The sequence below is a fragment of the Gobio gobio genome, assembly GCF_949357685.1.
Source record: "Gobio gobio genome assembly, chromosome: 4".
In the NCBI taxonomy this organism is placed as follows: domain Eukaryota; kingdom Metazoa; phylum Chordata; class Actinopteri; order Cypriniformes; family Gobionidae; genus Gobio; species Gobio gobio.
The window spans coordinates 29290256-29318202 of record NC_137100.1 but is presented as its reverse complement, the minus strand read 5'-3'; the positions used below and the strand labels follow the sequence as shown (position 1 = coordinate 29318202).

Genomic DNA, 27947 nt, shown 5'->3' with positions numbered 1-27947 from the left:
ATTTTTGCAATGACTTATAATCATGTGCATTGTTATTTTTAGGTTTACTTTTATGTAAGTTTACTTCACACAGGTATCCATGCAGAGTAACAACGGGTGTTTCTATTTTTTGATATTATTGTATAATTGAAAACACTTCCATGTATTTGTTTGTTAATTTATATTGAGAGAACTTGATATATTTGAGAGTTTTGCTTAAAGTGTTTGCTCTATACAGAAACGTTTCGTTTTGTTTTATAATCCAATTTCATTCATACTTTTAAGTATATCTTAAGTGTCCAAACACTTTTGTGGACAAAATTGCAAATAGTGTAAATAAATGTTTGAGTCCAGAAGATGCGTCACGCGCCAGCAGGTGGAGCCGCGTACAGTGTCAGAGTCAGAGCTTCAGCGCGAGCTCTCAGGGGGTTTGATCAGGTTGACAGGCAAAGGAAGAGACGCAGTAAGCGAAAGCTTCTCAATTCTAATGGGTACGGCGCTTTGCTGGGCACCAATGCTATGACAAAAGGAGTAGATTTTGTTTTGCTCTCTTGAGAAGTCTGAAGTAAGTGAGTAAGTCCTCGCGCAGTTTATGGTAGAAGCTCAGCAGAGTTTCAGAGGAAGCAGGATGTACCATGAAGACGGTGCAAACTCTCTCAGACCACGATATGGATGTAAGTAAGAGCCACTTCACTTCATGTCAGTTATGAAACTACTCTATTAATATTATGAAACGAAATGAGTATAAATTGAATGTGAATTTACTGTAGTGCCCAATGTCCATGACAGTTGGCCAGCGAGTATCTGCAACAGTAATCTGGCATCCATGATCAGTGCAGTGGTTAGTTTGGGTGATTCCCCCCTGGATATATAGGCTACATGCATGATATTTACATAATATTTATTTAGGCAATATATATATATATATTAAAAATATTTTCTCAATGATTATTCAGAAATATTTGGAAGCACACTGTAAAATGTGGTAGCATGTAGTCAAATTTTTGCCTTAGGATCTATTTCTACCTGACCTGATGCTTACAAATTATTTTCATTGGTTTAACCTACTGCGGTATTCATTTAAAATAATATTTTGGTCTTAAATGAAGCCAAATAACTTTTATTAGGTTACACGAACAAGCATTTTTTAGAGTTCAGGAAATGTGTATTTGAATTCATACTCCTGATTTATCAGCCTCTCACTAGTATTTAACACAAAGGTAAGTTTAATCTAGAGATGCAAGATTGATATATGAGCAATACTGATTATTTCTGTGTTTAATAACTGATATGATCTTGGCATGTAGGCTAAAGTATGGTATGTGTGTGGTATATTGAGTAATTTATTGCACACAATACATTAAATAAGTGTTACTTATTCATTAAGAGTTAAACGTTCAGAGGTAGACTGAACCAATAGAGGATATGATTATCAGTCTATATCATTTAACTCAGTTACCTGTTATATTTCTGTCACAACCACTTCCCATTTTTCGTCAAGACGCCATGATAGTAATGTGCTAACTTACAAGACAGACACTCTGAAACATTAAAAATGTCTTTTGAGCCCTTCAAATATGCAAAAAAGAATAGGATGTTGCCTCAGAGGTACTTGTGTATCCTTAGATCCGTAGGCATTCGATCTCATGCTGTGGCCTGAGCAAAGAGAATCTCCATGATAGTTTTCTCCAGTTAAACATTACCTCTGCCCTTTGTAAAAGCACCTAACAGTCTGTACAGTTCAGATACTTGAGGAATTCTGTTTGAGGAGTTTATCTGTGCAGGTTTTATTAAACACACACACATTGCACCATGCTGGCAATGGCAAGACAAGACGTCATCATGTCTATACTGCGTATATCTAGAATGATGAAGAATGTTCAAGATGGTGTTTGGGTAGCACACGTTTGATTCTGGTGTGAACTGCTAGTTGGTTGCGTGTCAGAAACTGCTAGTTTGAGACTAACTCCACTATATCAAATCAAGGTTGAGAGATGTACTTTTTGTCGGCTCTTTAAAAGAAGTTTACTTAACTCGTGTCAACACTGGCACCGAGATCACATTCCAGCTAAACTGCTGACAAGGCCGCTGGTTTCATTCTGCTAGGGTGTTTACATTAGCCTTTTTGATATTGATTGCCTTTTTTATTCATAAAAAGCAGATTTTTAGATATGACAACACATTCTCATATTGCATTTAGCTCCAGAAAGCTGTTGTACAACTATTCCATGTGTCTTATGCTGTTAGTTTGAAGATAAATGGTTGTGTCAAAGTATGCATCACAAGAAATGACATCCTTTGGTTGAGGACTGTGCAGGAAATATACAGGAAATTACATATCGAGGAATGAAAACTAAAATGCCCTACAATCTTATCATTATTATCATGTGAGGTAGCTGTGACCACATATTGATATGAGAGATTGGATGGCCACAGTTTACTAACAGACGTCCCACTCACAACCAATATAAGTGTGGTGCGGTTGCTGGCACGATGTACACTAGTGTTCCAACTTTTACGGTTGTTAAGATGTTTGAATGTTTTTGAGATGAGCCTTCAGAAATGATTCTAATGCTGATTTGCTGCTCAAGAAACAGTTGAACAAGAAACATCTGCTTACTGTTTTTGTGGAAACCACACATGTTTTTTCTTTGATGAATTCTTAAAGAACAGCTTTTATAAATATTTTCTATAATATTTTCTGTCACTTTTGATCAATTTAAAGCATCCTTGATGAATACACGGTTTAATTTTTCTTAATACAAATCTTATTGAAACCAAACATTTGAATGGTAGTATCTATTACTATAATTGGCTCCTGAATCTCCGATGTTTCCTCAAGTGGCTGTTGGATTGTTCTTTCATGATTATAACATTTTAAATGCACAGATGCTTTTATTTGAACCCACTTTTGTTGCCATGTTTTCAAAATATTGAGTTTATTGTCTGTGGGACAGATTTAAGGTGATAAAGCTGACCTACATAATGAATCCCCACAGAGGTTAACTGGCAAGCCTGAGCCTGTGCGACAGGGTGAGAAATTTGCAGTGTTGTTTGCTATTACATGATTGAATCTCATTTACTCGAACAAAGGCCAGCATGTGACCGTGTGTCAGCAAGCTTAATTATTACTAGATGAGTGAGGATTGTGAAAACACTTGGTAGGTGGACAGTCTTGTGCTCAGTCTGCTCTAAAAATGAGCTTCTCATTGTGTGTCAGAGCATCACAAGTTCTCTTTAGGTGCCTTTAGGTTTCTTTTGGACTGAATTGGTCTTTTGTCTTTTGCTTTTGAGAATGGATGTGGCCTTCTTCACTTAGAGTCATAATAAGTGTCATATTTTACTATTTTATTGATGTTTCACCTGGGCTCCACCAGGCTGTGGAGAATCATCATATATTTTAGTCAAGTGATGGGCGATTGTATAATCAAATAACTTATTAAACCAACTGACGTAGTGCAACTACATCTGCTAGTGGATTCTCAGAATCAATCATGAGCTCTGTGGTAAACGCAACAGATTGTGAAATTCTGTACTGGTCTTTTGATGGTGAGATGTGGTTGACAGTTGATCTGTATGCTTGTTATGTTGATGTGTTGGGTCACAGGATGTCTCAAAAACAGCTCAAAACAGCCTTACACACTAATTTGTATTTTTTAGTAACATGCAAGTTCAAAATAGAATACATATTTGAAATCCAGTCCTGATTTTACCCAGGACTGAATATGATTGTGTTGGTTACATCACGTGATTGGTGAGTGTTTGTAAGCGGCAGCTCCATGCCATTACAATAAATGATTAAATAACAAGTAAATGTTATAGTGAAACATAGATTTAGATTAGATTAATTTTATTTGTAAGGGGACAAATTCTACTATAGATTTCTGCTTTCAATATTATTTGTTTGATAACAATATACTACACTCTAAAAAAAAAGGTTCCAAATGGCACCAAAAATGGTTATTGGCTCGTAATCATAGGGGAACCTTTTTTAGTGCTATATAGCACCAATTTTGGTGCTTCAGTGGTTTTTCAGCGGTTCTTCAGAGGTGCTTTAGCACCATAGTCAAAGAACCGGTGAAGAACCACTGAAGCACCAAAATTGGTGCTATATAGCACTAAAAAAGGTTCCCCTATGATTACGAGCCAATAACCATTTTTGGTGCCATATAGAACCTTTTCTTTTTAGGGTGTAGTACACATATTCACTATTAACTACAACTTTTTCCTCAATGAACGCCTAATTTACTGCTTATTAATAGTTAGTAAGGTAGTTTGTGTAGCGTTTAAGTTTAGGTATTGATTAAGGGATGTAGAAAAAGGTCACGCAGAACAAGACATTAATATGTGCTCTATAAGTACTAATAAACAGCCAATATCCCAGTAATATGTATGCTTACTAATACTCTATTAGTTAATAGCAAGAATTGAACCCTAAAATAAAGTGTTACCATTTGTTTTTCAGAGTTTATTCTTTAAATACAATAAGCTGTATGCAAACAAAGTGACCCACATTTGGTTTCCAACCGCTGAAAATGGGTAAAATTCAAACAAATTGAACATAGTCACATTGGGATCTCTCCATATCTCTGGGATTGAACCATATAGGGCCTTACAAATGAGAACCAGAATTTAAAAGGACATTATGATGGATTTTAGTCTGGGATTAGCTTAAGCCTTGTCTGTGAAACCGGGGGGCTAGAGTTACAGGCATGCAAACTGGAAAATGTATATTTGTGGTTCTCAGACATGAATGTTCTAAGAGAAACAAGATACAACAAGGTACAAAACCCACATTTGGTTTTTGACCCCTGAAAATGTGTATAATATAACAATTTACTCAAAGAGCCATTGAAATCCATAAATATCTCTGGAAATAAACCATGTAGGGCCTAAAAAATTGAGATACCAAAAGAAAAGTTTAAAAATCTAAAAGGATATTAAGATATAACACTTCTTGAGTTACAGGCATGCATACTTTGGTGGAAAAACATTCCCATTTTTGAACTGTCGCCATTGGCATATAATGCAACAAAGATTGCTCAATCAAAGTCAACTAATAGACCTACCTAAAAAAATGAGATAATGAGGCTGCCAATTTTCTAAAGTCACTTTTACTCCCCCCTGTGATTTGGCTGCAAATCTCAGGTGAAAATTGTCATTTTCAATCCCCCCTCTACAAAATAGTGGATTACTCAGTAAATATTCATCAATGACAGTTAATATTTATGTATGTCTTTCACCAGAAAAGAAATGATCAATATATATATATTTTTTAGCCAGTGACTGTTTGAGTTGACATGGAATGACCTAGTATCATTATTTTGATATTTTGTATCTAATGCAATAATATTCATCATGTGACTTAAAGGATTAGTTCACTTCAAAATAAAAATGTCCTGATATTTTTCTCATCCAAGGTGTTCATGTCTTTCTTTCTTCAGTCGAAAAGAAAATAAGTTTTTTTTTAGTGGAAAACATTCCAGGATTTTTCTGCACAGTGCACACCATTGACTTCCAAAGCACCGTTGAAGGTCCAAATTGATGCAGTTTCAAAGGGCTTCGGAGGGCTTCAGAGGCTCTGCGCGATCCCAGATGAGGAATAGGGTCTTATCTAGCGAAACCATCGGTTGTAAAAAAAACAAAAAACAAACATTTATATACTTTTTAACTTAAATTGCTCATCTTGCGCTGCTCTGCAGCTCGCCAATGATTGCCAGTGATTGAAAAGGTCACTCTCGATGTAGGCGGAAGTACCGCCCAAAGTGAACGTGTGAATACAAACGCCCTTTATCAAAAAATACTCCATCTTCAACTTTAAAATCATCCGACATCATTGTTTTACCCTTTTTATGCTAAAGGACGTTTGTATTAGTCTTTGCATGTGCACTTTGAACGCAATCCTTGGCACGTTGCAGAGCAGCGCAAGAAGATGCAATTTAGGTTAAAAAGTATATTCATTTTTAATTTTCTTTGAAAATGACAGATCGTTTCACTAGATAAGACCCTATTCCTCGTCTGGGATCGCGCAGAGCCTCTGAAGCCCTTTGAAACTGCATTGATTTGGACCTTCAACATTTTGGTTGCCATGGAAGTCAATGGTGTGGAGAAAAATCCTGGAATGTTTTCCTCAAAAAACTCAGCTCTGCATAACCATAAATAAAGCGATTGCATTGAACTCGGCAGTGTTGTGAACTGAAGATAAAGGTGGCAGAGAGGGAATGTAGTTGCAATCACGTAAGGGTCACAAATATTTTCGTAATGCTACAGTACTGACAGCTGACGTCCGCCAGACGTAAGGTGGTCACTCCCTGATGCTTTCACATACCGCTGACAGTGATGAAAGAGTTGCTGATTATTTCTGCACGTGTATATTGTGTAAAATTACTCAAGCTTGCACACACATTCATTGTTTTGTCTGGTTGATCTTAAAGGGGTTTAAGTGTGGTGTGTTTCTGATTCACTTCTTTCCTTCATAACAAATCACTTGAGCACTTTTTCCAGTTCATGCTGTTAAAATCTAATTCCTGTGTGACTTTAATCAACAGCTGTCTGAAACACACAAAGTCTGAATAAAATATAATCAGCAGAATGGAACTTGGCTACACACCATCAGATTCATTCAATACCTTTTGGCATAGTGTGTCTAGTGGTTGTTGTGTTGGCTGTGCTACAGTTAGCTGATTAAACTGGAGAGGAAAATGTCACCCTCAGCGTTCTGATGTGTTATTCAACCAGTATGGGAAAAACTCTATTCTTGCATTCTCCAACTGTTATTTTCCTTTGTTTATCCTACAGCCATTGTGGACGATGAGAGGCTGTCAGCGGAAGAAATGGACGAGAGGAGGAGGCAGAATATTGCATATGAATACCTTTGTCACTTAGAGGAAGCCAAACAGTGAGTAGAAGTTTGTCATGCCACAGATAAATTTGAGCAATTGTCATGGGACCAGATAAAAATACAATATTGTGTAAACCATAGACTTTATGGCAGAATAAGTGCCGCCTTCTAAATAAAGAGCCAATCAACAATTGGTAAAGTCATGGCATCACTGCAGCTGCCTTCAGAAGCTCTGGTTGATATAGGAACAGTCAGTGCTCTGAGACGTGCGCTTATGACTGCACACGTGCATTTGCTGTTTTTGTCATGAGTTTTTAGAAACAAAATGTATGAGTCAGATTTCATTGGTGATTTCAAATATGACATTTAATCATAAGATTAGTGAACAGCTTTGGAGAATTTGATGTTTCCCCATTCACAGAGATGTACTTGCATGACTAAATTAGCTTCCCGAGTGGCGTTTCAAAGATGGCCACCAATTAAAATTTTTTTCAATTCAATTCAAATTTATTTGTATAGCGCTTTTCAAAATACACATTGTTTCAAAGCAGCTTTACAGAAAGTGCATTTCATAAATGTACATTGAAAAATGTTAGAAAGAGAATGTTAAATAAAAATGTTAGAATAAGTTAATCAATCATGTATTATTTTAGGCCATAACAACGCTGGCGTTGAGTCGTCTCTTCACAGGCGTCGAGTCGTCTCATCACAGGTGTTGGGGCATCTGAAGTCTCCATGAGAGGCTGGATACAAACTGGAGCTGACGAACTAGTTACCTCGGGACTAGTGTCTCGAGATAACAACAGAAAAGCAGATGGGAAATAATTAGCATAGCTGTTGTTCAGAATATTAATGCTTTTGATCCGATTTAACTGTAGTATAAAAGGTAATTATAATGTGAATGCTTGGCCAAAGAGATGCGTCTTTAATCTAGTTTTAAACTGGGACAGCGAGTCTGAACCTCGAACAATATCAGGAAGACTATTCCAGAGTTTAGGAGCTAAATGTGAAAATGCCCTCCCTCCTTTAGTGGATTTAGATATCCTAGGAATGACCAGAAGCCTCGAGTTTAGTGATCTTAAAGAGCGCGATGGATTGTAGGGCGATAGAAGATCCGTTAAATACACTGGAGCTAAACCATTTAGGGCTTTATAGGTCAGTAGCAATACTTTGTAATTGATACGGAACTTAATAGGTAACCAGTGTAGAGATGATAAAATTGGTGTTATATGATCATATTTTCTTGACCTAGTAAGAACTCTAGCAGCTGCGTTTTGGACTAACTGTAGCTTGTTTATTGATGATGCAGGACAACCAGCTAATAAAGCATTACAGTAATCTAGTCTCGAGGTCATGAATGCATGAACTAACTTTTCTGCATCAGAAATAGATAGCATGTTACGTAGCTTAGCAATGTTTCTAAGGTGGAAAAATGCCGTTCTTGTAACATATGAAATATGATTTTCGAAAGACAAGTTGCGGTCTAATATAACACCATGGTCTTTTACTGTAGCGGATAAAGTGACAGGACATCCTTCTAAGTTAAAGTTGTATTGTGAGAGGTTTTGTGGGCAGTTTTTTGGACCAATAAGTAATACCTCCGTTTTATCTGAATTTAATAGCAGAAAATTACACGTCATCCAGTATTTAATATCTTCAACACACGCTGTCAGTTTAGATAATTTAGCGTTTTCATCTGGTCGTGATGAAATATATAATTGAGTGTCATCAGCATAACAGTGGAAATTAATTCCATGTTTTCTTATAATATTACCAAGTGGTAGCATATATATTGAGAATAGCAGAGGGCCTAGCACGGATCCTTGCGGCACCCCATAGTCTACTGACGTTATCTTTGATTTTTCCCCATTTAGACAGACAAAAAATGGTAGCGGTCTGATAAATACGATCTAAACCAGTTTAATGCCTGTCCCTGAACACCAGTATAATTTTGAAGTCGATCTAAGAGTAGTTTATGATCTATAGTATCAAACGCAGCACTAAGATCGAGTAGAACTAGTATTGAGATACAGCCTTGGTCAGAAGCTAGAAGTAAATCATTTGTGATTTTAACGAGCGCGGTTTCTGTGCTGTGATGCGGCCTGAATCCTGATTGAAATTTTTCATAGATATCATTTTCTTGCAAGAAAGAGCACAATTGAACGGACACAACTTTTTCTAGTATTTTAGACATGAATGGAAGATTTGAAATTGGTCTGTAATTTGCTAGGTTATTATGATCTAATTGTGGCTTCTTAATGAGAGGTTTTATGACTGCCAACTTGAATATTCTTGGAACATGACCTAAAGATAAAGACGAGTTAATAATATTGAGAAGATGCTCTTCCACTACAGGTAACAACTCTTTCAGTAGTTTAGTGGGTATTGGATCTAATAAACATGTTGTTGGTTTAGATGCAATGATAAGTTTATTTAGCTCTTCCTGTCCTATAGTTGTAAAGCGGTGTAGTAGTTCTTGAGGGGCGATAATTGCGGTTGAATCATAAGACATCATTAAAGATTGTACATTTACAATTTTGTTTCTGATGCTTTCTATTTTCTCAGTGAAGAAATTCATAAAATCATTACTACTAAACTGTAACGGAATATTTTGTTCAGGCGATGCTTGTTTATTTGTTAGTCTAGCCACAGTGTTAAATAAAAACCTTGGATTATTTTGGTTATTTTCTATTAGTTTGCTGAGATGCTCAGCCCTGGCTGGTTTTAGGGCCTTTTTATAATGTGACATACTATCTTTCCACGCGATTCTAAAGACCTCTAAATTAGTTTGTTTCCATTTACGCTCTAAGTTACGAGTTTCTCTCTTGATAACATGTGTAGCACTGTTGTACCATGGTGCTTTAGTTTTCTCTCTAACCTTTTTTAATCTAATTGGTGCAACAATTTCTAATGTACTAGAGAAAATGGTGCTCATACTGCTAGTCTTTTCCTCTAGTTCATCTGTTTGTTTGGGTTCACTTAGCAGCTGAGACAGATCAGGTAAGGTATTTGAGAATCTATCTATAGTGGTTGGAAGGATTGTTCTGCCTGGTCGATAACGTGGCGCAACATGACAGATTTCAGCAGTACGCAGTATGCAAGTTACCATGTAATGGTCAGTGACAACATCACTTTGTGGTATAATATCTATATCGGTTGGCTTGGTTCCATGTGATATAATTAAATGTAGTGTGTGATTAAGACGATGAGTGGGACCAGTGACGTTTTGCTTGACCCCAAAGGTATTTAATAGATCTGTAAATGCAGCCCCTAACGCATCATTTGTGTTATCTACGTGTATGTTAAAATCTCCAACAATTAATGCTTTATCGACGTTGACCAATAGATCTGAGAGAAAGTCTGCAAACTCTTTTAGGAAATCAGCATAGGGCCCTGGAGGGCCCAAGTGAAATGACTTGTCTTAAAGAATCTTGGGTAAACTTATAAAAGGTAGAGGTAAGATTAGGTAAGATTAGGGACTACAGTACTTTTATGATACTCAGAGTCCTTCTACTGTAAAAAGTTGAAGATTTACTATGGACATGAACTTAAAGGCACAATATGTTTTTTTTTAATTAAAATAAAAATAAAATAAAAAAAACACTAAAACAATGTTATATATATTATCAATATTCACCTTATTCTCAATTTCTGGTTTTACTTCCGTTGCAACCATAAAAACACCAAAGATTCTTATTATATTATGCGTTTTATTATACAGGTGAGCAACTGTTTCAACTTATATTGCTCATAGTCTTATTATTTGAATATCTTGTTTTCTTGATTTTACCACATTTGTACCATGCCTCAGAGACAACACTATTTTGTCAAATGGCTAACATAGCATAATCAGAAATAGCTTTATTTGTAGTAACAGTAATACAAAATTTTCTCCATCATACAATATAATTTAAAATAAATTGCATTCCATTTAGGAACACAAGTCATCCAGCTTTTAGTATGATATTCTCTCGATCTAGCTTACTGAAATGTGCAACAGGTGTCTCATAGCAGCCACTGAGCGAACGCACAGAGCAACATTATAACATTCAACACACTCAAATGTATTTTAGTGTGATTGTTTTAACCAAGTAAAACAGCTCTGCGTTACCCTACAATTTAGGGTTGTGCCGATGGTCATGGGTTCGATTCCCAGGGAAAGCAAGAACTGACAAAAAAGTAAAATGTGGACCTTGAATGCAATGTAAGTCGCTTTGGATAAAACCGTCTGCCAAATGCATAAATGTAAATGTAAAATGTAAGAGCAAATTTGATCTTCCACAGGGTCAAGATATTTAAGCTATGTTTGATTATTCACTGTACTTCAAAGTGTACACTGTACACCTGTGTGTGTGAAATGCGCTATTCAAATAAACATGACGCGTCTTACCAAATCTAATAACAAGCACAAACTGTGTTAATTAAAATTAAGTAAAAAGGTAGCCAATTCGTCATACAGTGTTTTTCTACTTTCCCACAGTAAAGGACTTGAATGGGTATAATAGACTTAATTATAAATAAACGAAAGGAAGAAACGTTTATAATTCCCTGCGAAAATGGGTGCGACGCGAGTGAAGATTTGAGAAAAGAAACGAGATGTATGTCCATGTGGGATAAAATGGACTAACGTTAGGCCTATTGTTAAAATTCACGGAAATCGCAAAAAAAGAATAAAAAAGCTGACAAATCTTAAATTGGGCTCAGCCTACCTCTCTCATTCGACATAAATCCATTCATGGCTGCGAATTTATTTCCTTTGTAAACAAAGCTTTGTGCTTCACTCTGTATTATTCACGTAAAACAGCATTAACATACAAAACACTGGGTTCGTAACGAAATTATAGTTTTGAAGTAAAAAATGGTATTTATGTAAAGAGATATATTAAAATAAAAAGTGCACAACTCTTCTTAAGTGGAAGGAAGCTACTTTTTTCCCTCACGTGCAACCTAGCACGGATGGGTCATTATTTGGGTTAGTAAAATAACGAAATTAAGCTCTCTCAAGAAACCCTCAGATTTTATGGGCATGCCGCACTGAAGACTTGGAAGTAAACGCCCATGGCTAGAATTGGATAAGATTTGCATATTGAATGAGCTTCAGCTCTCCTCAGTACATGTGGGAATTGTTTTGAAAGCGTGTGGGGAAACGCTCACAGGGCTCGCAAAATGTCTATCAAACAAACAAAATGATTAATCTCTCATCCACTCGCGATTGATTGGAATGTAATTTTTTTATTACTTGGCCCGCCCGATCGGTGAATATAACCGCGAACCATACACACACACACACGCGCGCGCGCGCAAGAAAGAAATGTTATTTCACTATTTAAGATAGCCCGTCGGCAGGCCGGGCTTACGTTTTGGTAGCCCGTCTGAAAAACATATAGCCCCGGGATGTTGGGGTTTGCGAGCCCTGGCCCATAACGTTACAAGTCCAAGTCTGATCACGAATGAACCAATAACACCTCAAATAAAGGATTCTCCAGCCTGTGACAGCATGCTAAGGTATGTTCAGTTAGACACGTACACATAATCAATACGATCTGTAAAAATGCAATACTATCACATATAAAAAACATGTTTTACTTACATAAGTGTTTTGCACCATTCCTGTCGGATCCAATATAGATGGCACAACATTGTGTTTTAATCTTAATATGTCTGCAAATCCAGCCATCTTGTTAACAATCGATTCTGCGGTGAAATGAAGTGAACAAACGCGCAATGTCTTACGCACATGAGCTGGAACCGGCATGTTTATTGCTCGGTAGCGACCCGTTTAGCTCCACGCGTCGGTGGGCGGGCTTGAGGCGGCATTTCAGCATACGATGACGTCAAGGGTCGACATATTCTGAGATTGAGTGTTTTCTGGGCCTGGTGTCAATAAAAGCTTTTCTTTGACTAACAAGGAAGTTTTCAGCTCTGAAACTTACAGTATATTCTTATATCACGATGAACTTTTATATATCAAAGGCTCAAGGGAAAGTTGATTTCTCAATTCATCACCCCTTTAAATAAACCTAATGTAAGCCTACCTGAAACCCTAAACAACCCCACTGGTTTACAATGACGTCAAAATGGCACTTACTTTTTATGTAATGCTACAGTAAAACTGCTGTTTACTTTTTGAAGTTGTAGGGATGCTTTCTTCTCACAAATAGAATGTGAAACATGTATGTTGGTTATATAATTTTCAGTTTTTAAATATATTTAAATATAATTTATATTTAATTTACAAACTTAAAGCATTATCGTGTCGCATATAGAATAATGCATTGTTTAACAAGTTATCGCATCGTTTCTTCAATATTCTGCAGCCCTATTCAGAGGGTATCTTTTGTAGCATGTGGCTGTGCTCACAGTGATAACTTATCAGTATGATGTGATATTGTATTCTATATTTCTGATCAGTCAATATTATTTTAAACAGGATGGAAAAATTAAATAGGCTTACAATACTTTTCACAGGAGGGTTAGAAGCATATATTTTGCTTGCCCATAGTAATCCTGTTCATGTGCAACTCTTAAGTGTATTTTAGGGCCATTTTGTGTCAGCATGTATCACAGCCCTGACGCTATTACACTTTGAAATATATGGATCAAATCACTGTTTATCACTAAACTTGAACCATGACTTTAAATGTTAATTTTCCCAATATGTTTTTAGAGAAATTAAGCCTGATTTACTTCAAAGTGTACACTAACGTTCAAAAGTTTGGAGTCAGTATATATTTTTAATTAAATGTTTTTGAAAGTCTCTTATGCTCACCAAGGCTACATTTTATATGGTCAAAAATACGGTGAAATATTATCACAAATTGTGATAATATTTCACCGTATTTTTGACCATATAAAATGTAAACAATGTAAAATAACTATTTTCTATTTGAATATACTTTAAAATGTAATTTATTCCTGTGATGTCAAAGCTGAATTTTTCAGCAGCCATTGCTCCAGTCTTCAGTGTCACATGATCCTTCAGAAATCATTCTAATATGCTGATTTACTGCTCAGGAAACTGTTATTATTATCAATGTTGAAAACAGTTGTGCTGCCTAATATTTTTGTGAAAACTGATATATATTTTTTGCAGGTTTTAGAAAGTTCAAAAGAATTTATTGTATTGTACCCTTGTTGAATAAAATTATTAATTTCTTAAAAGAGAGAGAGAGAGAGAGAGAGAGAGAGAGAGAGAGAGAGAGAGAGAGAGAGAGAGAGAGAGAGAGAGAGAGAGAGAGAGAGAGAGAGGGAGGGTCTTATTGATTCCAATCCAGACTCTTGAATAGTAGTGTATGTTCAGGTTATGAACCAGGCATATTGTGTGCATGGCCAGCACGTTTCCAGTTGTGAGGGTTGAGACTCGTTTTGCTGTTAAGACACAGAGAGCAGTTAAATGCATCTGGGAACTTGACCCACATCTGATGAAAGCATGAAAGAATGTGAGGGAGTATTGCAGTGTGCATTGTTCTGAGATGAGGACATTTTTTTCACTTCTCAATACAATAGTTCAAAATTCTGTGTGGTTTGTCGGATGAGAGGATGAGAAAATTGTAAAATCAGAGCAAAGTGTGCAAGTTAATGAATTAATGAATCAATTGTTACACATCCTGACTTTCCTGGCAGCGCAGTTTTGGCCATGGCTTTGTTGTAAAGCCTCTGTTCTGGGAATCATGTCGTGTTGGATCAGGATTATAAGGCTGGTCACTAATCTGCTTGTTAGCAAGGGAGTAACATGTCATCCCTGTGTTCCACTGAGACGTCAGAAGTCAGAGCTAGAGGCCCACAGGTTTCACTAAATATATGATGCCTGCTGTGCAGGACTTTAAAAATCAAAACATCCAATTAGTGTGGTGGTTTTGGTAAAAGCATTTTATAAGTCCAGAAAAGAGCTGGAAAGAGATGTTACTACCCTTAATATTCTCAGACTTCTTTACACCTGACCAGTTCTAGCTTTTGTACATTTTTTAAATTGATTTGTGTTACCACATGTTTGGTTTTGTCCATTTAATTTGAATTAAATATAAAAATCACTATAATTTCTAATTCATTTATACTAAAGATTTGTCTTATTTTGTATTTAATAAGATTTTACTTTTACATACTACCATTCAAAAGGTTTTTATTTACTTTTTTACTTAAATAATTTATTATAATAATATTTTACAATATTACAAATTTTTACTGTATTTTTACTATTAAAAACATGGAAAATATTAGTATACATTAATATACTAATATTAATATATACTAATATAATATACTAATATAATATTAGTAGTGTACACATTGAAGTAAATCATTAAAAAACATTTAAAATACCCTTTTTTTCTCCTTTTTTTTATTACATTTGTTTTCTCTGAACTTTTCTGCGAACTCCCCAGCATGCCTTTGTGGCCTCCTAGGGGTCGCCCTCATCCCTAGTTTTTATACAGCTGTGAACTGATATGCATAATTTATATAATTGTATATCCATTCTATATCTATTGGACTTTTGTTGTAGCTGACCAAAATACTATCTTACACAATCCCAACCCCTTTCCAGTACAGTGAATGGGAAACTTTGTACCCGCTGACTTAAGCAAACAGAACATGCATTATTTTAGATAGGGGGACCTGGTTGTGAAACTTTTTCCATTTCTAATTTTGTCATTGTGTAAAAAACCTTATTAATCACAACAGTTTTCTGTGAGTAACATGTCTATTATACATCTAAGACTTTTCATGTTAATTAGACTTCATGCCATTGTCTCCTTTTAGCAGTTTGTAAATCTCAATCTCTGAGGGAAGATTTTTTTTAGAGTTTACTTTAGTGCTGCAGTAAAATTTTTTTCCATTCATCTTTCCAGGTTATACTGTCGCTACTTGTCTACTTTGTCTGCCAAGTCTGGAAAAAGGGAAATCATAACTCTTTATATAAAAATAGGGCAAATTAAGTGTTATTGTCATAATTCCATTAACTGACAGTCATTTTAATTTACTATGCAACGTCATTTTAAGACAAGTCAGTCCACTCAGTGACCGTCTTAATGCCTCTGGCCAGCTATTTTCTGTGTTACTACTTGCTAACAGGCATACTTGAATTGAGAAAGATGGAACTCTCCAAAACTGGTTTATAAAGGTTATGTTTCAATAATACACAGTAGCGTTCATACTATATGTTTGGGGTCAGTAAGGTTTTTTTTTTTAAATTATTTTATTCAGCAAGAATGCATTACATTGATCAAAAGTGACAGTAAAGACATTTATATTGTCACACAAGATTTTCATTTAAAATAAATGCTGTTCTTTTGAACTTTACATTCAAAGAAAACCACAGTTTCCGCAAAAATATTAAGAAGTACAATTGTTTTTAACATTAATAATAAGTAATGAGTATAATGGAGTAATTATGCTGAAAATTCAGCTTTGCCATCACAGGAAATTACATTTTAAAGTACATAAAATAGAAAACACTTTTTTTTTAATTAAGTAGGCAGCACACATACCCTATGTTTTGTACAGGTAATGGTTTTCAGTTCAGTAGCAGACACATACAATCAGAAAAATAGGTTAAAAGTCATGAAAGAGAATATTGACCTCTGTGCCTCAGTCCTATTTATAACCAAATAGATATTTTTGATCCATTGCTTTGCTCCTTCTTCCCCAGCTGAAGCAATATTATCCCACTGTGTTCTAGTTTCGCTGTCAGAACACTCACCTCAAGCTTTTTTTGTAGATTCACAGTATGTTAAACTGTTCAAGCAACATATTAGTCAAAGCTGTTTATTATGAGCCATGGCCAGTCTGGAGCAAAGCTTTGAATGTTTATTTCAGTTTGAGCCTCTGGAGTCTAACAATCACAGGAAAGTGTCGCCTGAATGCTGTACACAGTCAGATCTCTTATAGACAGTGTAACAGACATCTGCATTGTTTGGTAGAGAGCAGCGGGGACGGGGAGAGGTGTGCACAACGGCCGGATACTCCTCTTCTGATCTGGGCTGCCACATATCCTGATACAGCAACACTCATACATTTTCATTGTTTAAGGTGCTGCACATTTTTTCAGACCACCAAAAATCGAAGATTCTGTGATCATTTACTCACCCTCATATCGTTATGAAGTTATTTCTTGTGCGAAACACAGGGGAATTTTTTTTTAAAGAATGTTGGTATCCAAACCGTTTCGGTTCCCATTGGCTTCATTGTGTTGGCCAAAAATATAATGGAAGTCAATGGGAACTGAAACTGTTTGGTTAACAACAATCTTTAAAATATTTCCTTTTGTGACCTAAGGGTCCTATTTTAACGATCTAAGCGCATGACCTCAGGCCTCCAGGCCCTTATCTCCACCTCGGCCTGTCAGCCCGTTGCCATCGCCTCGACTTCGCTCCCTCATGACCTCCGCGGCCCGTCTGCCCGGAAATGCCGGTGGGCTCCCTTGTCACTCCAGGTCGGCCTCCGGCAGTCCATGCACAGCCTTTGCCTCGGACTTGCCCCTATGGCGTCAGCGTGCTCCTCCCTTCCTCCAGCCTCCCCCTCGGTCGCGCTCGCCACAGCGTCGTTCCGGGCATCCGAGTCCCCGTCACATCTCAGTCCAGACTTCCAGGCCTGCGATGTCGCCCAGGTCCGTCGGCCCTTATCTCCACCTCGAGACCGGTTCCTCCCCTCACCATGGTTCCACCTCCGCGGATCGGTACCAGGGTTCCATCCGCCCCTGCAGTCAGAACTCCGCCCTGGATCCTCCTACCGTCAGTGCCACCATGGTACCTGTGCCGGCCTACTCCAGGATTCTGCCCATCACCAGTTTCACGCCCTCCGCTGAAGCATCCGCCCTTTTTCCTCATGTTTGACTTTCTTCATCACGACGCGAGGACGTGCCTTTTCGAGGGGGGCGTAATGTCACAATTATGTTCTGTTTTGTCTTCACCTGTGCTTGTTCGTCCCTGATTAGTTTATCATCTCCACCTGTGTCTATTAGTTCCCTCCTTCACCCTGTGTATTTATACTCTCTGTTCAGTCCTTCGTCGGTTATTGTTCGTATACACGTTTGTGTGAACGTGTTCTGTACCTTCTCTGCTTGTTACTCGGATTAAAGACTTTTGTTATCATCATCTCCTTCGGTGTGCGCTTTCTGCAGCCGCAACACGTGACACTATGGTGGTTACGGCCCTGACGTAACAGGCAATAAACCAATCAGAATCTCATCTCCCATTCCCTTCAAAAGCCAGTTGCGCTTGCACAATGGCGGATTCGCTATTTACATGGCGGAATTTGCAAGCGGAAAGAGTGAACGCTTCTCCAGAGAGGAATGTTTTATTTTAAATATTTAAAAATGTTTGTGTGCTGCCGCACATCCCTTTGTGTGTATAAAAAGCAGAGTGTACGTGCGTTGTGCACCTGCTTATAGGAGCATATTACTAATGCGCCCTTTAAATAACTTTGACTTGACTTTAGACCAGGTTTTTGTTGGTCAATGGCACAGTCGTTTTCAGTTGCCTCATAATAGCAAAGAGCCAACGATGCACCTGAACACACCTCGTTTTCAGACCAGCACACCCATGGGCGAACAGATGGGCGCGAGTGCATTTGCTATTTAAACAACATGGCGCTGGATGTGAAAATGATAACTGCGTCCGGATGAATCTAGCGAAAAACACTTGCATCGCCAGCCCTTAAAATTTTGCAGATTAAATAAATATTTCTTTTGACAAACAAGTTTAAAATGATAAATACAGGAAATAAAGAGGTCACATGACCACTTTGATACTTCCAAGGGGTCAAGATTTGGTTGGTTAGCATAGGCTAGTTAGCCTTTTCTGGTACTGTAGTCTAATAAACATCTTTCTCAATTGATGGCTATTCAGAACACATTTTTGTAAGCAATGGAATATCAGTAAATAAATAAATAGCCATATAATGTTTAATGAACCATTTAATGTTTGAATTTAAGGACAGAAATATTGTTGTTGTTGTTTATTTTTGTTCAATAAATTTAGGTGGTTTGCTGAAGAAAAACCAGTCAAGAACCACTGCTCTGTAGAATAGTCGATGTTTCACCATTGCCAGAATGGCTGAAGGGGTTTTAAAAGCTTGAAATGGACTGATTTTGCTCTTTTATGTCACAGCTTAATAATGAGTACATTAATCATGGGTGACAAATTGATCTGCAAGTAGGGCATTTCTACAATTGTATGGTAACTGAACTGTTTCACTGATCCTTTATCAGTACTGTTCATATTTAATTCAAGACCTCCTCTGTCATCGTAACCAGTGAAATATAAAGTCAAGTAACCTTTATTTATATAGCACTGTATAAAATACAGATTGAAAACAGAGAAATGATTAAATGATGCAAACACAGGTCAATTCAGCTGTAAAGCAGCTCTAAAAGAAAACAGTGCCATTGTTCAGCTGAAGTCAGTTCAGTGTTGATTCATTTCTGTTGAAAAGATCATCAATTATTAAATTAGTTAAATTAGTATAAAGCAGTTCTGCAGAAAACAGTGATGTCATTATCCAGCTCAGTTCAGTTTCTCATCCAATAGTGTCGGTGCAGTCAAATTAATAATATTGCTGAATATTAAGTTACCCCAACTAAGCAAGCCAGAGGTGACAGTGGCAAGGCAACCCGAACTCCATCAGCTGACAGAATGTAAACATGTTTTCTGTTTTGAAAGGCCCACTTTCTATTGGCAAATAGCTACTCGGTTTAAGCCTCTTTTATGGCAAGCATATACATATTGATTTTTTGACCTAAAATAGTTAATGTTCTTGTTATTCTCCTGACATATTCATGATATATTGTACTGAAATAATATGTCACAATCATGGTTAGATATCACTGATGCAATCTCATGTACAAGTGTGATTTAGAGGCACTCCAGCAGATGGGCTGTGTTGAAACAGAGCCGGGTTTGTGGGAGGCTGGGGAATTGCTGACACATGTCTGGGCAGAATGTTTTCTTTGCCATTGTCGTGTTGTCTTTAATTAAATCAACTTAAAGAGCTGGATGGATATGCAAGGATTGTCATCTTTTGGCCCATTTAAAGAAAGCATCAGATATCAGATGGATAATATCATTATGTAACCCACTACGGGCATAATACAATCAAGTGCATCCTCTCTGATTGTGCTGTACCTCAGAATGAACAGAGCGTACCGTGACCTCACCTATGACCCCAGAATTGACCAACTCTTGACTATGTTAATGCACTCAGTTAAGCCACCCAACTCAAGAGTAACTTAGTAGATGATTAACCAAAGGTTTATCATAGTTTTGGCATTTTAACTGATTCACTGCATAGTTTAACTTTCCTCAGTGTATTAGCGTAAGGTTTCTTACCTAACCAGATCCGTTAGTTCTAACACTGATTATAGTCTCTTATATTTAAGAATATAACCCATAAATCAGTAAAATAGATGACCTATGATGTACAGATATTGGATCTTTTTTAAAATGCCCCAATCATGCTTTTTTCTGATATTTCCTTTCATGTCAACTCACGTGTTACTGTATATAGCTGTTTTGGAGTTTCGGAGATCAAAATGGATAAACAAGTTATTGTTGTTGTAGCTGAGGCCTGGAAGAGTTTTGTTCTTATTGTCGACATTTTAAGAAGAAGCTGTTTTCTGCGCTGCATAAGTAAATACAATTTGCATGCGCTTCCAAATGACAAGGGCTCTGGCTTGAATTGATACTGTAAAACCGCCGCCATCATTACTGTCCGTATCATTGTGTGTACAAGGAAACCTCCGGAGTTAAAATTCAGGTATAGTAAAAGGCGTTCCGTTTCCGGCATGCGCTGTAAGGAGCAGACCAATCACAAAAGACTGGACCATCTGGCCAATCAGAGCAAAGTAGTCTCTCGGAATGGACGGGTTTAGAGAAACTGAATCCTTTATCGAACCATTTCAGACACTGTGAAAAAAGAGGTGACGCTTCAATGCACACTACATTATGAGAAAATTAAAGGTTTTTTTGACCTTGGACGCATGTAATCCTGTTGTAATAAACCCCCCATACAAAATGGGACCTAAACATAGCGTAATAGGGGCACTTTCTCCATGTTTGTGAGTTGAAGGCAAGACACTATGTTAGTAGTTTGTTGGGTCGCTCTACATGGCCCAATGCCAGATTCCCTCACTGGCAAGAGAAAAGATATGCCAGTGTAGGTGCCATGACATTATAGTTTCTCTGAACATGTCAAAGGTCACTTTTATCAGCTGGTCACTGACTAGCAACCAGTTTAGAAGGTAGTTTCTTGTGCTGAATGATCCAGGTAAATTTCCGTGATCTGGAAAACGGAACTGAAGTTGCTGCATGCTTATTGAGACTGCAGGCTAATAAACTAGTCCATAATATTATATATATATTATATTATATTACAGCAACAACCTCCCACAGCCCTTTCCTATTGCAAATGGTTTGAGACAGGGCTGTGTTCTTGCTCCGACACTGTTCACCATTTTGTTCAGCATGATGCTCCAGCAGACCACAGACGCTGATGACAAATACATCCGCTTTCGTTCAACCTGAGGCATCTGCAGGCCCACACAAAGACCATGGAGCTACTGATCCGAGAGCTGCTGTTTGCTGACGATGCCGCCCTCTTTGCTCACACAGAGGCAGCTATGCAGCGAATCACGTCCTGTTTTTCGCAAAAACTGCTCGGATCTTCGGCCTCGAAGTCAGCTTAAAGAAGACTGAAGTTCTGCATCAGCCCGCACCACAAAAAGAGTACCAACATTTGTTGGAGTGACTTTGTCGCCAACACTGAAGTCCTTGAGTCAGCGGAGGTTATTAGCATCGAGGCCATGGTCCTCAAGATACAACTCCGCTGGGCAGGGCACGTCTCCAGGATGGAGAACCACCGCCTAAAAAAAGATTGTGCTGTACGGGGTCAGAACTCCCTCTTTGAAGATACCCTGTAGGGCCACTATAGAGGACAAAAGGAAAAGAAGGAAAAACCATGTCCCCTCAGTACCCATCCTGGACCAAACCTTGACAGGCAGCCGATGTGGCAGGACCTGCCTGTCCCGCATAGGCCTCGTCAGCCACCAGCGTGCCTGTAGAAGACGTGGATGTCCTTCCTAAATCTTCGTTTGCGAAGCCAAGCCATGATGATGATGATGAATATGATATTATAACTGTATAATGTTATTGCATATTAATAAATCTAATATTTTTTTGTTGGGTACATTTTTTGAAAGAAAACAATGTTTAATTCAAAATATAAAATATATTCACATAGATAAGGCGTCTTGTGCAATTGCAATTGTTTTGCTGTTAGTAAGGAAGCTATGTGAGATCTCAGTCATCTATTGAACTGAAGAACAAGTGAACTATAGTCTGGTATACGTTTTTTATAAGCATGTCCTGATTGCTGCATTTTTGCTTCTTTAACAAGTTTAAAAATAGCCTTAACTCATGTTTTATGATGCTGAAAGAGATAATTTTTGATGCCCGTAGGCATAATAGTGCATTTTAACTTTTCCTTACATGGTGCAAAGTGTTTATTAATTGATCGTGTGCTCAAGTTTTCTTTAACCCTTCTTCTTCTGTAATTCATTTAAATGTTTAACCTGTAATTTCTAAAGCCGCACACTTGTTTTCCAGAAGAAATCTCTGTCTTGGAAGTATATTCAGTAAATATAATGCATGTTAAAGGGTTACTTCAGTGATTTAGCATTAAGCTTTGTATCTATATAAACCCACTAGTATATTCGAATGATCGTACTTTCCCGTCTCATATCCCCCTGAGATGAGAGAATTATGCATTTTATTTCTGGAAAAAATCCTCCGATGACGCAAATATCGTCATTTTGCGTCATCGGAGGATTTTTTGGCCAGAGGCTATAGACTACAGCCAGTAGAAGGAGCTAGTTCCACATGCTTTCAACCCGCCCATAGGGGTGGGATCTCACTCACAGAAAGTAAATGCGCACGGCCGCTGCCGCTTGGCTCGGGCATTAATAACGGAGCGGTACGGAGCAAAGTGAGTGTTTCAACTTTTCAATTAATTCTTGTGAAAGTTAAGCTTCCATAGGCATGATCTGATAACGCACCAGACTGGACACGCGTCATGAATGATTGCCGCGGCCCGCACTTACCTCAGCTCTGCTCAGCTCTTCGCTTTCATGATGAATGAAATCTGACTCCTGCTGCATTTGTGCCGTGCCTTTCGTTTGGCTCACTCACACTTTATTGAAAAGACACGTTCAGTTTTTAATGGTAGTGTCTGTTCTCTAACTGAACGAAATTATTTTATTACTATGAATATCAAAACGACGGTGGGGTGGGGGCGGTGCCGCGGTGTTCAAGAGATGTAACAAGTAGCCGTGGCTTTGGGAGTGGCCTCGTAGGGCAGCGAAGCAAGTGCATTCTGGGAGTTGTTGTCTTTCATATAATTAAAAAATAATAATTCACATTTTTTATAAAAAATAATTTCACATTTCTACTACATAAATGACCCAGTTTAAATACATATTCATCTTCCCAGCGCTGAAGTACCCCTTAAAGCATGCATGCATGTTAAAGCAAGTCATTTGTTGATTTTATACTGTAGTAAAAAACCTGCTAGTTAAAACATTTAGCATCTATTAGTCTATCAGCCTATTAAGTTTCAGTATGACATCTTTGTGTGAGCAGGTGAAACTTTAACCTTCTTATTTCAGATGGATGGAGGCTTGTTTGGAGGAGCAGCTGCCTCCTACCACAGAACTGGAGAACGGCTTGAGGAATGGTGTCTACCTTGGCAAATTGGCCACGTTCTTTGCCCCGCAGTTGGTGTCAGAGAAGAAGATTTATGACAGGGACCAATCTCGATATAAGGTACTGATTTTATGTTTCACTTTTATTTTTGTTTTTTTTTAGAAACTCTTTAGCACAACACAAATGCTGTATGTTACCCTAAATTCACACAGACACTCCTAAAAAGTACAGTTGTAAGTCACACCTGTTAGTAAATACAGATGTCAGTCCCAAACACTGACTGTGTGAATGTAGACAGTATGTCACAGTGCTTTGTCAGGATGTGCCTTTTCCTTAATACAACACAGACATCCTCACATCCTGAATGTCTCATTCCCATGGGAGGAGAAATAGCACAGGGAGAACTGAGATTGAATTGTGCCCACTGTTAGTGTTGTTTATTTGCACATGCTGTTTGCATTGTTTTCACTATGCACTATGCCAAATTCACTATGCAAATCAGGTAATGATGCAAACACACCCAAACAGTACAGCATACAAAGGTGACACTTTTTTTAGCACTGTTTTAGAGCATTTAGCACCTGGGGCCCGTTCTTCGTACGTTGCTTATTACATCTGAGATAATTTGACAGATCCCAGATCTTTTAATCGTGATAACTGATCTCAGGCTAATTTGGTTCTTCACACGAATTTGCGGATTGGATTAAAATATCTGGATTAAATGATCTAAAATCACTGCGCGAGTGCGCGTTCTTGTGTTCCCTGAAGAGGGCAGATGCATCGATACTCGAAACCACGATCAGCAATGCAGCGATTGGCTGGCGTCAAGACAGCAACGTAATGACATCATATAATTAAAAAAGCCACCTGGCAAAAAACTTGACAAATTATACAATAAAAACCCCACGAATTTCTGGACCTTTATAAGGAAACAGCCAAACCACCAAACCAACATTAAAGTTACAATAGATAAATTATAAATGTTTTAAATTTTTTTAACATGATTAACAATTATTTATATTCACGATTTTATACAGTATTTGTACACCCTTTACATTTTTATTTCAATGTTGTAATTTCATTTTTAATTCAATTTGGAGCAGATTTGTAACGTGACAGTATTAAAGTTTCTTAAGGGTCAAGATCAAATTATCTGCATCTCTAGCGCTGCATCAAGCCACTCCCATAATATCTGTGATCACTTATTTTAATGCACGGCTCAGAGTAACTGTACAACATGTAAGTAAACCTCCAATAAAATTATAAAGTAATTATTCCATCACAAATAAATCACTCAATCAAGTGGCTGTGTCTATATTATATACAACATTGTAATATTATATACATTCTCATATACATAAACAATATAACATTTTTATATTATTATTTAAAATGATTATTATTGCCCCTGGTTCAGTAATGAACTCTTGTAATAAAGTAGCAGTGGCTGGGACAGATTTTACGTATCTCCTCCAGATGCAATCTAATCCTGTTTACATGAAATAAGCCTGCTCATGAGCAGGTTTGAGCTCACGGACCTGTTTCTATGACAGCAATTCCAGGATGAGCTTCGAAGAACCAAACAATCCGAGATCATGTCAAATCGTCAACAATCAAATCCAGCTAACTGAGTTAGCGACGTACGAAGAACGGGCCCCTGGTTACACTGAATTTTGTTTACATACCATTGAAAAGTGTTGTTGGTAAGTTTTTTTTTTTTTTGTAAGACTCTAATGCTCACCAAGGCTGCATTCATTTGCTCATAAATACAGTAAAAACACCAATATTTTGAAATATTATTACAATTTAAAATAAGTGTCTTTTATTTTTATACATTTTGAAATACAGTTTATTCCTGCGATGGTAAAGCTGATTTTTTTCAGCATCATTACTCCAGTCTTCAGTGTCACATGATCCTTCAGAAATCATTCTAATATGCTGATTTGCTGCTCAAGAAACATTTAATACTTCCTTGCTGAATAAAAATATATTTTAAAAAAATCTTACTCACCCCAAAGTTTCCAAAGCAGCTTTATATATAATTCAGTTAAAAAAAAAAAAGTGCAATAATGTGTTTCTGTTATATTTATTTATTTTGTTGTGTATTTTTTTCCCCAGCACTCAGGACTACATTTCAGACACACAGATAACACTGTGCAGTGGCTCAGAGCCATGGAGTCTGTTGGTTTGCCCAAGGTGAGGCACAAGTACACACTTTTAAAGAAACACACACACTGACGCATATCTTTTCCATCCTCTCTCTTTGAAGATAATGGTGCATTTTATAAGACTTGCATTCAAAGGAGTAACAAGTTGGTAACAATGTTCAAACTGTGCACTTAAAACAGTATTTTTGAGGGGACATGGGTGGCAAGGTGGGTGGTGTGGTTGTGGGGGGTTGATTATGTTAAATGGGGAAAAAAACCAACCCCTAAATAAAATAACTACTATTATTATTTATTATTAACTTTACTATTATTTATAATAAAACTTTACTTAAGCATTTACTGTAATAATTACTGCAGTGTCACCGATTATACTTTTGAATTATTGAAGCAAGTTACAAATTAACAGCATATACTAAGCACCAACACCGCAAGGCAAACTGCACCTTATCTCAGTGTTTGACAGCCCATTTTTTGAATCAGAGTTTTTGAAGTTCTTTAAACCTAGCGTCCGCATTACTGCATTACTACATTTTGACAGAAGGCTAAAATGTATATTTTGTAAAATTTTGAAAATTCACACGAAAACCTGGTTCTGCACAAATCACTTGGGGTTACTTGACTGTAACCCTGTTCCCTGATAAAGCGGAACGAGATGCTGCATAAGCTTATGCAAATGGGAATGTCTTTGACATAACCAGCTGTGAAAATAGTGTGAAAACACGTCAATGAAATTGACCCGGAGGTATTTATAGCCTCGGCCGGTGACGTCATAGGCGCACCTGCTGCACGAGGCTATAAATAGATGAGCTTCCGCTGGAGCAAACCAGATCTTCTTTGTTTGAAGACCAGTCCTGAAGCATCATCAGCACGGCCTAGCAATGCAGCATCTCGTTCCGCTTTATCAGGGAACAGGGTTACAGTCAAGTAACCCCAAGTGTTCCCTTTCAAAAGCTACACTCAATGCTGCATAAGCTTATGCAAATGGGAACGAGAATACCCACGCCGCCGTGCTTGATGGTGCCTGGACCCCTTACGGTTGTGTAGGTGTGCACAAGAACGCAAGAAGCCTCAGGCATTAGCCTGTGATGTCGACTCAAGGACATGAGAGCCCAGAGTGGCATGAGCATCCAAGCTATAAAGTCTTAAGAATGTGTGCGGAGAGGACCAACCTGCCGCATCACAAACACTTTGTAAGGGAGCACCCCTTGCTAACGCAGTAGAAGAAGCGACTCCCCTGGTGGAGTGAGCCCTTAATCCTATAGGCGAAGCTTGACCGCGCACCTCATAGGCAAGAGCAGTAGCATCCCTGACCCAATGTGACATTGTTTGATGGTGGCAGAACCTCTGTTACGGCCCCCATGGCAAACAAACAGTTGCTCTGACTTACGCCACTGGCTAGTGCGGTGGACGTAGGCCTGAAGAGCATGGACTGGACACAGTCTATGAAGTTTCTCCTGATCCGGCGTTGTGAACGGCAGAGGGCAGAAGGTTTCAAGAGTGACAGGATGTACAGTCGACAAAGGAACCTTAGGCAGGTAGTCAGGGCGGGGATGCAAAATCACTTTCACCAAACCTGGGGCAAAGTCTAAGCAGGATGGCGATATTGACAGAGCCTGCATGTCCCCAATTCTTCAGAGAAGTTATAGCCATAAGAAAAACCATCTTTAGAGTCAGAAGTTCGTCATACGCTGATTCTAGAGGTTCAAAGGGGGTCTCAACCAGACCCTCGAGGGCTAAAACTAAGTCCCATGAAGGGATCTTGGCTCTTAATGGAGGCCACAACTGCCTGGCACAACAAAGTGAGCAGGCAGAAGATGCCTCCCAAGCGGCACCCCATCCACCAGGGCGTGGCAAGCCAAAAGAGCGGCCACATAAACCCTGAGAGTGGAGGGGCAAGCTAATGTTTCAAAGGGGGTCTCAACCAGACCCTCGAGGACTAAAGCTAAGTCCCATGAAGGGATCTTGGTTCTAACAGGTGGCCTCAACCGCCTACCCCACGAATGAAGCGAGCGAGTAGAGGACACCCGAGCGGCACCCCATCCACCAAGGCGTGGCAAACCGAAAGAGCGGCCACATGAACCCTGAGAGTGGAGGGGCAGGTGCCTGATGACAACTTTTCTTGCAGAAAATCCAGAACTGAAGTTACCTGGCAGTTGACTGAATCTACATTGTGTCGTACACCACCTTTCAAAGACACCCCATTTATTAGCATAAACTTCCGAGTGGAGGAAGCTCTAGCACTTAGAATGGTCTCAATAACTGCAGGCG

The 27947-nt window shown here is 38.1% G+C and overlaps 1 protein-coding gene across 1 annotated transcript in view; it reads left to right on the top strand.

Annotated features, from left to right (window-relative positions):
- Positions 1–367: 367 nt before the first annotated feature.
- Positions 368–27947, top strand: part of iqgap2 (IQ motif containing GTPase activating protein 2) — an 84113-nt gene continuing 56533 nt past the window's right edge. The window contains exons 1-4 of the mRNA XM_079814776.1: positions 368–653; positions 6778–6877; positions 23475–23631; positions 25630–25707. Coding sequence (XP_079670902.1) covers positions 572–653; positions 6778–6877; positions 23475–23631; positions 25630–25707 — 417 coding nt within the window. The 5' untranslated portion in view covers positions 368–571. The remainder of the gene's footprint in view (positions 654–6777; positions 6878–23474; positions 23632–25629; positions 25708–27947) is intronic.